This window comes from Calliopsis andreniformis, chromosome 6, assembly GCF_051401765.1.
Source record: "Calliopsis andreniformis isolate RMS-2024a chromosome 6, iyCalAndr_principal, whole genome shotgun sequence".
NCBI classification, from domain to species: domain Eukaryota; kingdom Metazoa; phylum Arthropoda; class Insecta; order Hymenoptera; family Andrenidae; genus Calliopsis; species Calliopsis andreniformis.
Window position 1 is genome coordinate 2,226,153 of NC_135067.1, and position 11,985 is coordinate 2,238,137.

Below are 11,985 nucleotides of genomic sequence, written 5' to 3' on the forward strand. Positions count from 1 at the left end.
TATAGTACTTGTGATTCATATCAACTGATTTCTTACAATATATCTAATCTTCTGCAATATCAGATTACATGTTTACCGAAATTCTCAATTTTGATTTTAAATGAAAGCGGAAGAAGTTATTCGAAAATGACATTGCGATCATTCCATGCACAGGGACGTGAACTCCCTCTTCTCTGAATGGAAAACTCAATTTAAAATAGTTTAAACTCTTACCTTACGATTTATTTTCATCTAAACGTATATCCTTACTCAGACATTTAATTTTGCCGTAGTTTTGTGCACACAGTTGTCATAAATAAAAGTAAGATATATTTTATACAAATTAATTGTATAAATATGAATATGATTTGTTATTTTTCACCTAAAGGATTAATACCGACTGGAAAACAAAATCTGGCCATTTCATGATACCCAGAATTCGATAGTGTCAAATGAGCTTAAACAACCTTGAATGGCCCACGTATTGGAAGTCATTGAACTTATCTTTTTGTAAGCCATAGGTCTGTCTAAGTAAAAACTACATGATTCCATTAAAGAATATTGTTTCCATTGAAATCCCCGTAGAGTATTGACGAAAATATTTTGACTGCCTTCTACTCTATAAATCAATATTTACTTAATATATTTCTTTAATACCTACTAAGTTTGGTGAAACCACATGAAATGATTTAAGTGGAAAATCCTATGGATTACATTATAAAACGTTGAAGTTCTATTTCCTTGAATATATTTGAGCAGTCTTTTTACTTAAACCATCCAACTACTCAACTCAAGAGGAATTTAAACAAATACAAAATCCTCACCTTTTTCTAAATAAACGTATTTTCCAAAAACTGACAATATGAGCAATCGTTTACCCTTGTACGTTAACACTTCATGAACTCTATACTTCAATCACACACGGACACTCGTACATTGTCTCAACAACCTTCTCTTATATTCGAATTCAAAAGTTCCTTTGAACTTCACCAATCTGCATCTAGTCAAAATACGTGATCGAAGATCAAGCCCTTCTGGGTTATTTTTCTACGCAATTCTGCTTCCATTTCCATAATGCTGCAAATTCAAGGTAGCGGAACCCACAACTCCGAAACTCAAAGGATACCAAAATAGAAAATCCTGTATTATATAAGGTCAAAGAGAGAGAAAGAGGAAGAGATAGGAGGGGAAGAATAGAGAGAATGAAGCTTAGAAAAATTAATGGAATCAAGTGAAAGAAAAATGATACGAGGGAAAGAATACAGGGCATGAAGCTTAGAAAAATTAATAGAATCGAGTGGAAAGAAATGATATCAGTTTATAGAATGAATAAAATTTATAATAAATATTGTAGCAAGAAATTTTAAGATGTATATAAAAATTAAATAAAATTGAAATTATACAGTAATGCTAAATTAAGATATCGAAGACATTACTCAAAAAACAAATTAAAATTACATAAAATTATATCTAAAATCTTTGCTTCTGTCTAAAATCATAAGAAGTGACATAATATTGTAAAGGGTTCACATTGTTGTAGATACGTTTTTACCAATTCGGACCTCATGACAAACGTTTTAGTAGTACAATCAATTGGTCCATTACTCACACAGAAACTCTATCTTCGGGAAGTTAAAGAGCATCAAGATAATCAACACCTAGAATAAGAAACGTGAGTTAGATTTCTTAATAGATTAATTGCCCATTGGTGATGTGGAAAACCGCGCACGAGGATCGCTAGAAAAATAATTAAAAATAATCCGTGTCGATCGAAGCGCTGGACACAGACAAATTGAAACTGGTTTTAACTGGCCAGTAGTAGTTTAATCTGAGTTGGTTGGTGCTCCTTAGAAGCACCTTGGTTTGTCCTTCTTTCTTTTATCAGCAAAAACTTCGTTTGAAGTTACTTCTTAGTTTCCCATTTCCATACACATCAATAAATTCGCACCGTATTCAATTTCTCATAAATTTATGATACTATGAAATTCTTAAATATTTGCAAGCCTTTTTATTCTTCGAAAGTATTTAAAAATAGCAATTACACTAATACGCATTGCTAGAAATATTACTGATAATAATATGAGATATTAATAGAACGGAAAAGTAATAATTAGAGTAAATGATTAGAAATAAAAAGCTATAATAGAGATCTATCCGATTCCGTAGTTTCAGTTGTCTTCTAAGCCACTCTACTATTCAAGATGATAAATTCTCATTCATTTTGCTTAATCGTTTCGCATTTAACTGTAATTACTCGATCCATATACATATATTAATATTAATCCATATACTCGATCCAACTGCCATAGTTCTCTTTCACACACTGCTTTATTAACTTTTTTTATGTTCGTGTACATATATACACATAGTGTTAAACATCCGCGAATAACAATATAAAAGTTAGCAAATTATACTAATATATCAAGTAATCGATAATAGGTGTATTTGAACACATAGATATAACATACACTTTAGATAAACTAATCGTCTGCAATTGTACACAGAATCCATTGATATCCTTATCATTCAAGTACATTTATCAAACGTTGAAGTATGTACTTGAAAAGTATTCTAAAGCTTTAACAAACATTTTGCACACTTTTTTTACATTTTACAATAGGAATTCAAAAATATTTGCACACTGTTGCACACTGACGCAGAATTATCTTATGCAATTAGTATCTAACTAAATAGTTGAACATTTAACGTATATTATACACTGTATCAAATTATTTTTTGAATTTAATTTACATAATATAAAAGTTTTCATCACAATATGTATCTTTAATAAAGTATTCTATTGTGAAAATATTTTGTTTCCATTATAAACATTATTTTTTTGTTTGAATAAAATATTGTATTTTTCTTATTATTGTACAATGATTTACGATATAAAGTTTTCAAAAAGCTCCACTTGAGGCATTACATAAATAGTTTTATTTTTTTTTAATGTTACATACGTTGATGGTTATTGGTTCTTTTAAAGTTTCTATGAAACAATTTGTACAGTTTTTGAGGCGTAACAAAAAATAATATACAGTTAAATACAATTTGCAGAATATATTAATCGAGATGGTAAGGGTAAATCATTAGAGGCATTTGATTCTACTTTTACAAAATACTTTACTATTTACCAAAATGTTACGTAAAAAGTCAACTTTAAATTGATTTGACAATACTGATTTAAAACTTTAAACTTTGTGCAGGAAAATATAACATTTTTAAAGATAATAAGATTACGTATAAACGTGATGGGTGAACATCTCCAGAGATCTCTTATTTTATTAAGTCACAAAAAAAATATAAAAGAGTAAGTTAGGAACAACAAGTGGAAGACATTCGTTTAAAAATTAAGTATTTTTCTAGATACCATGCTATTATTCAGCTAAAAGCACCCACATCAAATAGGTAGTTGTTTCCGCACAATCGTATTAGAAAATTAATTACACATGGCTTCATTATTCAAAACTATTTTGTCTCTAAGGGTATGACAAAAGTTTTCGATACGTCTGTACGCCTTTTGCCTGCCATTTACACATACACGTGTAATCTATACATACAAAGAAACATTGACATGAACAAGAGAAAATGACGATATGATAACGCAGCTTATCCTATTAATTCATTAAATTATGAACTTTATATTACTGTAATTCAGTAACTAAATAAACTATTATGTTTCTTTTTTTATTGAATGTTCTGTACCATGTATTAGTTTTTTAACAAATTCCTCAGAATATTGTCCAAGATGGAGCTAAAAATGTCACTTTAGTAAAGTCTTGGCATAGAGATTACATGTTGAAAGTTGAAACTTTGGAGACAAATATGTAACTCGAATTTGAGATGATCAAATTCTTTAAAATTGTAACCAAATGTAGATGAGACGTATATTAACATGTGATTAAGACTGCAGAACATTCCTAAGAAACTCGATTTCAGCAACAACTACCTTAATATAAAAAGCAAGAGCGAACACTTTTCAATACTCAAAAGTGACATGTACAAATTAACTTCACATGCTTAAAATATTTCCAAAATTACAATTATAAAGACCAACCTACTATTTTTTCTGAAAATATTCATTTGACATGTTTACTTCTATTAACTTGATCTTTCTCTTGACTAGTAGGTATATACATAAATATATTATAAACATGGAATGTTTACAACCTAAAATGCTATATGATGAATTTAGGAAGATTTTCAAACTAAAATAAGTACTATAGTTTCGTAGTAGTAACATTGTTTATATTGTCTACTTCTTTAGATGAGTTAGTTGAGAAAATATACTTCCTTTGTGTGGCAGTGTTTCTTGATACTTCATTTTCATTCGTTTCTAAAATATGTTGTCGTCTACGACGTATTCGATTTCCTATTATAGGAAAATATAAGTCAGGATCCAATTCAACTGATTCTTCTTTAAATATTAGTTTCCAACAATAACTTAGTAATAATCCCATGATCACAGTCATTACAAAGCCAAGTGGACAATACCACATGTATGAAATTCGATACAAATAAAGATAAGATGAGTCGCCAGTTGATCTAAAATAGAAGAAAATTTAATTAGCAAATTGATAGAACTTTGCATTAAAGTAAAAAGACATTTGCTTTATATTGTAATATAAAATAATATAAAATATTTCGACTTACTGCACGAAAGATGTAACTTGTTGCAATGTAGGGAGAGTAATGTTCGTGTTGCAACCTTCAGCTACTGGTAACATTGGCGGGGTTGGTCTAGGTTGTCCGAAAGCGATCCAAAATAAAAATGCTAATGATATAGTAGTAGCTGTTACAGATCCAGTTTCTGTTGCTGATTCAGTTAACATTCCAAGGGTAAAGAGTCCCAAAAGCGGACCACCGACTATACCGAATATTGTTAAGCTGACCTATGAAAAACGTCTTGCGATTGGTTCGATTTTTTATTTATTTCATTGTTCAATTGCTTAAATTAATGAAATGTATATATTACTAAATTGTTGAAAGAATCACCTGCAAAACACCACCCAAGAACTGAGCTAAAAATGCCAAAGCAATAGAGATAATCCCAAATGCAAATGCGAGTAATTTAGCCAAAGTAGTTGAAGTTGAAAGAGATAATTCATTATCAGAAACTTTCATATATAAAGGTTTCAAATAATCTTCTAACGTGACTGCTGCTAAAGAATTTAAAGCTGCTGAGATAGTGCTAAGACCAGCACCAAAAATACCTACGCAAAAATCGAAAGAAATATGAAACTTTAACAAAAATTTCTGAATTTGGAATAATATTCTCAATCGCATGTGTGAAACATTCTCAATCATAATAATGTAATGCAGAATAGTAACAAACTGTACCTGCTATAAAAAGACCAGGTAGACCAGGTTTATCGGACATAGTGTCCATGACATAAAATGGCATCAGCATATCAGATGACGATATGTTTTTCTGAGTAAGCGGATCACAGTTATAATACTTGCTGTATATTGCCAACCCTGAGAAACACGTAGTCATTGAAAGTAATGATAAAATTGGCCATGCTAACCAGAGTGCTTTCTGTGCTGCTTTTATATTCCTGAAAGTATTACAAAGTAAAAAAGCTAATCTTCATTTTTTTGTTTCATATATTTATACTACATACCTCACAGTTAACAAGCGTTGTACTTGAACTTGATTAACACCATACAATGACAAAAATGTGAATAATCCCCCAATAATGAGTGACCACCAAGTGTGTCGCACAGTGGGATCTATAGAAATACTATAAAAATATTTGAAGTTAGTTTATGTACAACAAAAACGCAATTTTATATACTTTTTTATATTCATTATTAGGTGAAGTACTTGTTAAATTCAATTCTGTGTCCAGCTTCTGCTATCTTCCAAATTTCTCCCAATCCCCCAACTTCATTGGCAGCTGTACCAATAATAACAAAAACAGCAATAAACATGAGTAATCCTTGAAATACGTCCGTTATAAGGACAGCTTTAATTCCTCCTATACTTGAATAAAAGGCACAAACAAGGCCAATGATAATAATACTGCCAGTTTTAGACATCCCTGTTGTGGCTTCCAATGCTAAAGCAGGTGCGTAAAGTACAACACCTGAATACAAAAGCAGTTGAATCCAATATACAAAACTAGCTACCATCCTAGCTTTTACCCCAAAGCGTTTCTCTAAATACTAAAAACATGACAGAATTTTTAAATCTATACCATATTATGTGTGTGTCTACAATTTACAGTTGTTTTTTCCATGTATAGTTATTAAACCAACCTCATAAGCGCTTGTTGCTTGAAGTTTAAAAAATACTGGTAAAAATCCATAACAAACAATGGGAGTTCCAATCAAGTATGATATATTAATTACTACAAACTGTGTCCCATATGTATAGTTTTCCGCAGAAACACCTAGTAGTGTGATAGCAGACATAAATGAAACTACGAGAGCTACTCCCACAGGAATAATGCTCATTGATCTACTAGCGATGAAATATTCCTGTTAAAAGCACAGTTCAAAAAAATTAAATATATTTCATAGTACTTTTGTATAAGTTACAAAAATAAATACCTCCATAGTTTTTTGCCGTCCCCCACTGAACCTGTAGTAGATACCAATACCCACACTTATAATTAGTGTAATTGCTATAACCAGGTAATCCTCCCATTGTAATGTACCTGTTTTTGCCATACTCTGCATGGCAAACAAAATTTTAAATTACTTATTTAAATCTTCTATGAACATTTTATTGATCAACTTTTGTATTAAATATTTTATTTCTGTCTTATAAACCTTTCTAATGCCTACTGGTTAACAAATGTTTATATTTAAATATTGAAAGTATTTTAAGAGAAACAGCATACTTTGGATTTCATTAACATAGGTACTTCTAATATAATCCATATCAACAACTACTTTTACTATTTATTACTCTTTATATCTATGTGGAATTAGTCAACATTTGCTCATGTGACTAATTTAAAAATTTTTAAGTTCAATGTTGAACAAAACTCCTAATTTATATTGCGTTCAGACATAATAGCCACTGTTTACATCATAAATCTCTTTTCAATTATTAATAATAAAATTGAATGAACACAAACGTTCCATGTACTTTATACAATAGAACCAATCAATTCTTATTGCTGCTCAAATTGATAAAGAAACGTGACACTCATTCTAAAGACTAACGTAATTTTAGCAAAATTTAATTTTTACTTTTCAAAAAACAATATTATTTGCTTTTAAATCATAAGTCGATAATAATATCTTATTTCATGAAGCTTCTTTTGCAGAAACTATTTATTTATTACTTCATGAGTTCGGTATCATTATCCCTAAACAATTGTATTTCCCGCGAAATCTCAACATGGCATACCATCAATTAAAACTACTTCGATCGCATCGCTTCGAATAGTTTCGTCAGTTATTGGTGACATAATATCTTACAATCACTAAATATGGTATAGTTTAGAGCGATTGAAATCGTGATTAAGAGTTTGTTATATTGGCTTTCACTGACTTACCGAAATTACATGCGGCGTGATAATCACCGACTTGACTAGCAGAACTGTCTTGCCGCGTCAGAGTGCACACGAGTTGTGTCGCGGTTGTGAGTGAACCGTTTCGATTCGACAATGGATTCGAGACGTTTTATGGTATACGGAAACTTGACCGTTGCCACGCAAGTGTGAGGGCATGTGTAGAAGAGCTATAGCAGTAATAAAAGATTTTAGCTGCTCAAGGATATTCCCCCATTTACTGATCACAACAGTCGCTACCCTTCCTTCAGCTACACCACGTGCTTTTTACTAGAGATGCGTGATTGAATACTTTGAACAGCTACTACCTTCTGTTTTCTAAGTTTTTACTATGTATGCATGAGATTTTCACTTCTCAGGGACAATGAGCAGATAAGATGAGGCGACGACGCTATCATAATAATGATATATTAGGAATTGCTGCTCGGTATTTAACTTTAAACGGTTTATTGTCTTTATTATTGATAGACGAAAGATAAGAAAATGATATAGACATCAATAAGTAATATAAGTTGCGTGTAACTTTATTTTAATTCGTATTGTGAATACTATTGTAAGCATGGTATTGAGTTCTACTGACAAACGATTTGATTATAAATGTATAAATAATTACAAAACTGCATTTTCAAGTTTGCATTTCGAAAAAGTTAAAGTCAAGATTAAAAGGAACGTTTAATGGTGAATGGTTGAGAACCACTATATAGCTGTTTCGGAACAATTGTTACGTAAGGGGCAAAGGTACTTACATTTAAATAATCAATTTTCGTTCAAATAAATATATGTACACACCAACGAACATTTCCGAGTATTTTTTTAGAATTAATCGTAACGCCGAAATAACGTCCGATATTTTATCTTTCCTTCCTATTTTATCATACTATAATGTAAATGCATTTATTTATGTTATGCAATAATTATATAATACAATTGATTAAATATAATACAATTCAATTGTTTAAGTAAAGGCATAACTAGAATTTACAGCTAAATAAAGAATCCTCAAGTATATTTCAAGTATAAGTAACAATTTAATGTTTTTTTATACTAAATTGAACTATTAGAGAAATTTAAATAACTGATATTTCTTACGAACATTGTATTCTGCAAAACCAGTGTACATATTTTTTCTCTGTTAATGCCAAATGAAATTAAAGAAATATATGCATAATTCATTATTATTCTGAATTGTGTGCAATATTTTGCCAAAGACTGCAACTTTAGCATATAATTTTAAAATTAAATTCAGTTTAAAAATGGTGTTCAACAATCGATCATGGTATTCTATTATCGATTTTAATCAAAATAAACCATAAAATTAATTGAAGAAATTGTTCAAATTTGGATTTGTGATCTATATTTTAGAGTTAATTAAAGTAGATCTATTTATATTACGTCTGAATAAATAAATATTGATTTAAAGTTTTCTTGGAATTATTAATATCTACCAAGAATCGCCAATAATAATCGAAATCTCCTTTCTTTCGATACATTCACGATTTGAAATGGCGGATTGCAATGAAAAATGTGCGGATGATTGTTCATTCGATTATAGTGAGGATAAACAAAAAGGCGTGTGTTTAATCAAAGAACAGTAAGTCAAAATAATTATATTATTAAGAAATATTTAGTTCTTTTTAAATTATTATCGTTTAATGCAGTTTATGACCTGCTAGATTTTAACCTCAAAATGAAGATACCGCGTGTCTTTTGTTATTACAATATTTTTCTAAATCTACACTTTTAAAATAAAGAAATAATTAATTTCCAAATTCTGGTTATATATAATAGTATCATGTATTGATTACAAAACGTTAGTCATAAATAAGGAGAATAATTTTTTAACCATATTGAAATTATTACAGGTATGTAATTGAAGATCACAAAAGACTTTTAAGTGAAGAGTGTTTGTCAGAAATTGATAAACAAAAAGTTTCAATCAACACAATTAACTCAGATGAAGATATACACGATTCAAACGAACCACCTAGCAAAAAATTTAAAAATGAAGACAAGAAAGAAAAGCTTAGGGGTCAAAATAAAGCTAGACCACCTCCTTTTAAGGCACAGTCTGAGATGAATTTGTGTCCTTGGATAGCAGATCAAGTAGTTGATGAACCTACAAAGACATGCGATAACAAACGATGCACATTTTTACATGATAGACTTGAATATTTAAAAATAAAACCAGATGATATTGGAATAGAATGTTATCTTTTTAATTTAACTGGTAGATGTCCTAGAGGTACAGCCTGTAGAATGGGCTCTAAACATTTGACAGTAGATGGCTTAAATATTATAGACAAGGAGAAGGAGGAGGAATTTAAAAAAAAATCACCTTCTATAAGAAACCAAATAAAGAAAAGTATACAAACACAATTAAGAAAGCATAAATACAATTTTTCGAAAGCTGAAAAGATTGTTAAGATAAATGAGCCATCTAGGAAAAAGTCAGGTACAGAAAATGTTAAACAAATTGAAGAATCCTCTGATACAAATAAAATAGAACTAAAAGATAATTTAACCATAGACATTTCTGGTACTAAATGTAATGATATATCTAAAGAACAGAATAATACGGAACAAAAGATAGGACCAGTTGAAGATTATGATTTAATAAAACTCAGAGATTCAGAAAAAAAGAAGATAGATTGGAAGAATAAAATACTGCTAAGTCCTTTGACAACGGTAGGCAATTTGCCTTTCAGAAGAATTTGCAAAGAATATGGTGCTGACATAACTTGTGGTGAGATGGCTCTTGCACCAAGAATATTGAAAGGAGCACAAGAAGAATGGGCACTGGTGAAGAGACATAAATCAGAAAACATCTTTGGAGTACAGCTCTGTGGTAACAATCCCGGTGTATTAACAAGATGTGCACAATTATTGAATGAAGAAATTGAAGTTGATTTTATCGATTTGAATCTGGGTTGTCCTATAGATTTAATCTATAGACAGGGAGGAGGCAGTGGTATGCTCAATCGATTAAATGTACTGGAAACTGTAGTAAAATCTGTTAGCCAAGTTATGGATATACCTTTAACTATAAAAACTAGGACAGGTGTTTATATAGATAAACCTGTTGCACATAATCTAATGCCAAAGTTCCGTGAGTGGGGTGTATCCATGATTACTGTGAGTAAGTTAATTACATCATCAAGTATTCATTGTATGGTAGAAAATAGAAAGAAAACATATACAGAGCTTTTATTATTTATCCGTGTAGAATGTTATAATGCAAAAAATCTTTTCTTTTCAGTGGTTCAAAATCAAATTTGATGTTTCTTAATTAGATTCAACTAACTATTTTTAAATAACTTTAAAGTACTTTAAAGCTGCAGTAAAAATAAGAATTAATTCTGAGTTTCTTTACTTACTGTTTCTAACTATAGCTCTTTGAATACTGCTATTAATGGTAAGGTAGTATATGAACTACAAGGAAAAAGATCTTGTTTTAACCTAAGATAAATTAGATATCAAGTATAGCTCACATAATAAATAAATGAAAAATGACATCATTCTCTGACAATGTAAGGATATTTATAGCTGGAAGATTGTGTATTGAGCTATATTCTACTAGAAATGCAGCTCCTGCAACGACTGTTGAATAACTTTGAAAGTCAAGCAAAAGATGTGATATAAATCATTTTTTTGGAGTATTTTTACAAATTTTATATAAAACATAATGAGGAAATTATGATTTCGTTGCAGTTTTTTCATATTTCCTACCAATTACTAATTATTTTAAGTGGCATCCATTTTTAGATGCATTGTATCATTATAATAAAACACATTAAAAACTTAATAATTCTATGTATATTATTTCTTTAGGTTCATGGACGATCTCGTGAACAAAGATACACGAAATTGGCTAATTGGGAATACATAGATAAATGCGCAAAAGCAGCGCAACCTGTACCAGTGTTTGGAAATGGCGATATTTTATCATTTGACGATTATCAGAGGATTCGAGATACTTACACAAATGTACATGGCATTACCATAGGTCGTGGTGCGCTAATAAAGCCATGGATTTTCACTGAAATAAAGGAAAGAAAATTGATAGATATATCAAGCACAGAAAGGTTTGAGATTTTGAAAAAATACACTAATTATGGTCTCGAACATTGGGGTTCAGATACTCGCGGAGTTGAAACAACAAGAAGATTTATGTTGGAGTGGATATCCTTTTTGCATAGGCAAGTGTTTTGGGCATGTTATTATATAGGCAATAGGCAATGCTATTTCATTCTCTATAGTATTATCATTTATTAAATTTATTTTTCTATTTAGATATATTCCTGTTGGTATCTTGGAAAGACCTCCACAGAGAATTAACGAAAGGCCTCCATTTTATCGAGGTCGAGATGACATGGAAACACTTATGGCCAGTTCGAACTGTACCGACTGGATTAAACTATCGTAAGAATATACTTTTATTTATACTTATATCTAAGCTCCACTATCGCTATTAACGCTTTAT

The 11,985-nt window shown here is 30.3% G+C and overlaps 2 protein-coding genes across 4 annotated transcripts in view; one reads left to right on the top strand and one right to left on the bottom strand.

Annotated features, from left to right (window-relative positions):
- Pdfr (Pigment-dispersing factor receptor) overlaps positions 1–11,985 on the top strand; it is an 84,150-nt gene that overhangs the window by 70,954 nt on the left and 1,211 nt on the right. For 2 of the 3 annotated variants that reach the window (XR_013002246.1, XR_013002247.1), the window contains exons 1-4: positions 9,008–9,096; positions 9,368–10,637; positions 11,334–11,701; positions 11,796–11,924. Coding sequence is in view for 1 of the 3 variants with exons in the window: in XM_076381610.1 (XP_076237725.1) it covers positions 9,368–9,375 (8 nt within the window). In the remaining 2 variants the exon portion in view is untranslated. Of the gene's footprint in view, positions 1–9,007; positions 9,097–9,367; positions 10,638–11,333; positions 11,702–11,795; positions 11,925–11,985 lie in introns of those variants that run through there. The other variant, XM_076381610.1, reaches the window with a different exon arrangement.
- On the bottom strand, positions 3,098–7,598 carry LOC143180379 (putative sodium-dependent multivitamin transporter). The gene is made up of 9 exons (XM_076380068.1): positions 7,491–7,598; positions 6,535–6,657; positions 6,241–6,462; positions 5,807–6,147; positions 5,604–5,723; positions 5,320–5,537; positions 4,975–5,192; positions 4,633–4,871; positions 3,098–4,524 (listed from the first exon to the last, which is right to left on the bottom strand). The coding sequence occupies exons 2-9, from the start codon at positions 6,652–6,654 to the stop codon at positions 4,200–4,202; spliced, it is 1,803 nt and encodes a 600-aa protein (XP_076236183.1). The 5' UTR covers positions 6,655–6,657; positions 7,491–7,598; the 3' UTR covers positions 3,098–4,199.

Excerpts from the sequence above, each read along its gene's own strand:
- LOC143180379 (XM_076380068.1), bottom strand. The coding sequence starts at position 6,654 with ATGGCAAAAACAGGTACATTACAATGGGAGGATTACCTGGTTATAGCA. Across the intron at positions 6,148-6,240 it reads AAGCAACAAGCGCTTATGAG|TATTTAGAGAAACGCTTTGG; the intron begins GTTGGTTTAATA and ends TCATGTTTTTAG. Across the intron at positions 5,538-5,603 it reads CAACGCTTGTTAACTGTGAG|GAATATAAAAGCAGCACAGA; the intron begins GTATGTAGTATA and ends TAATACTTTCAG.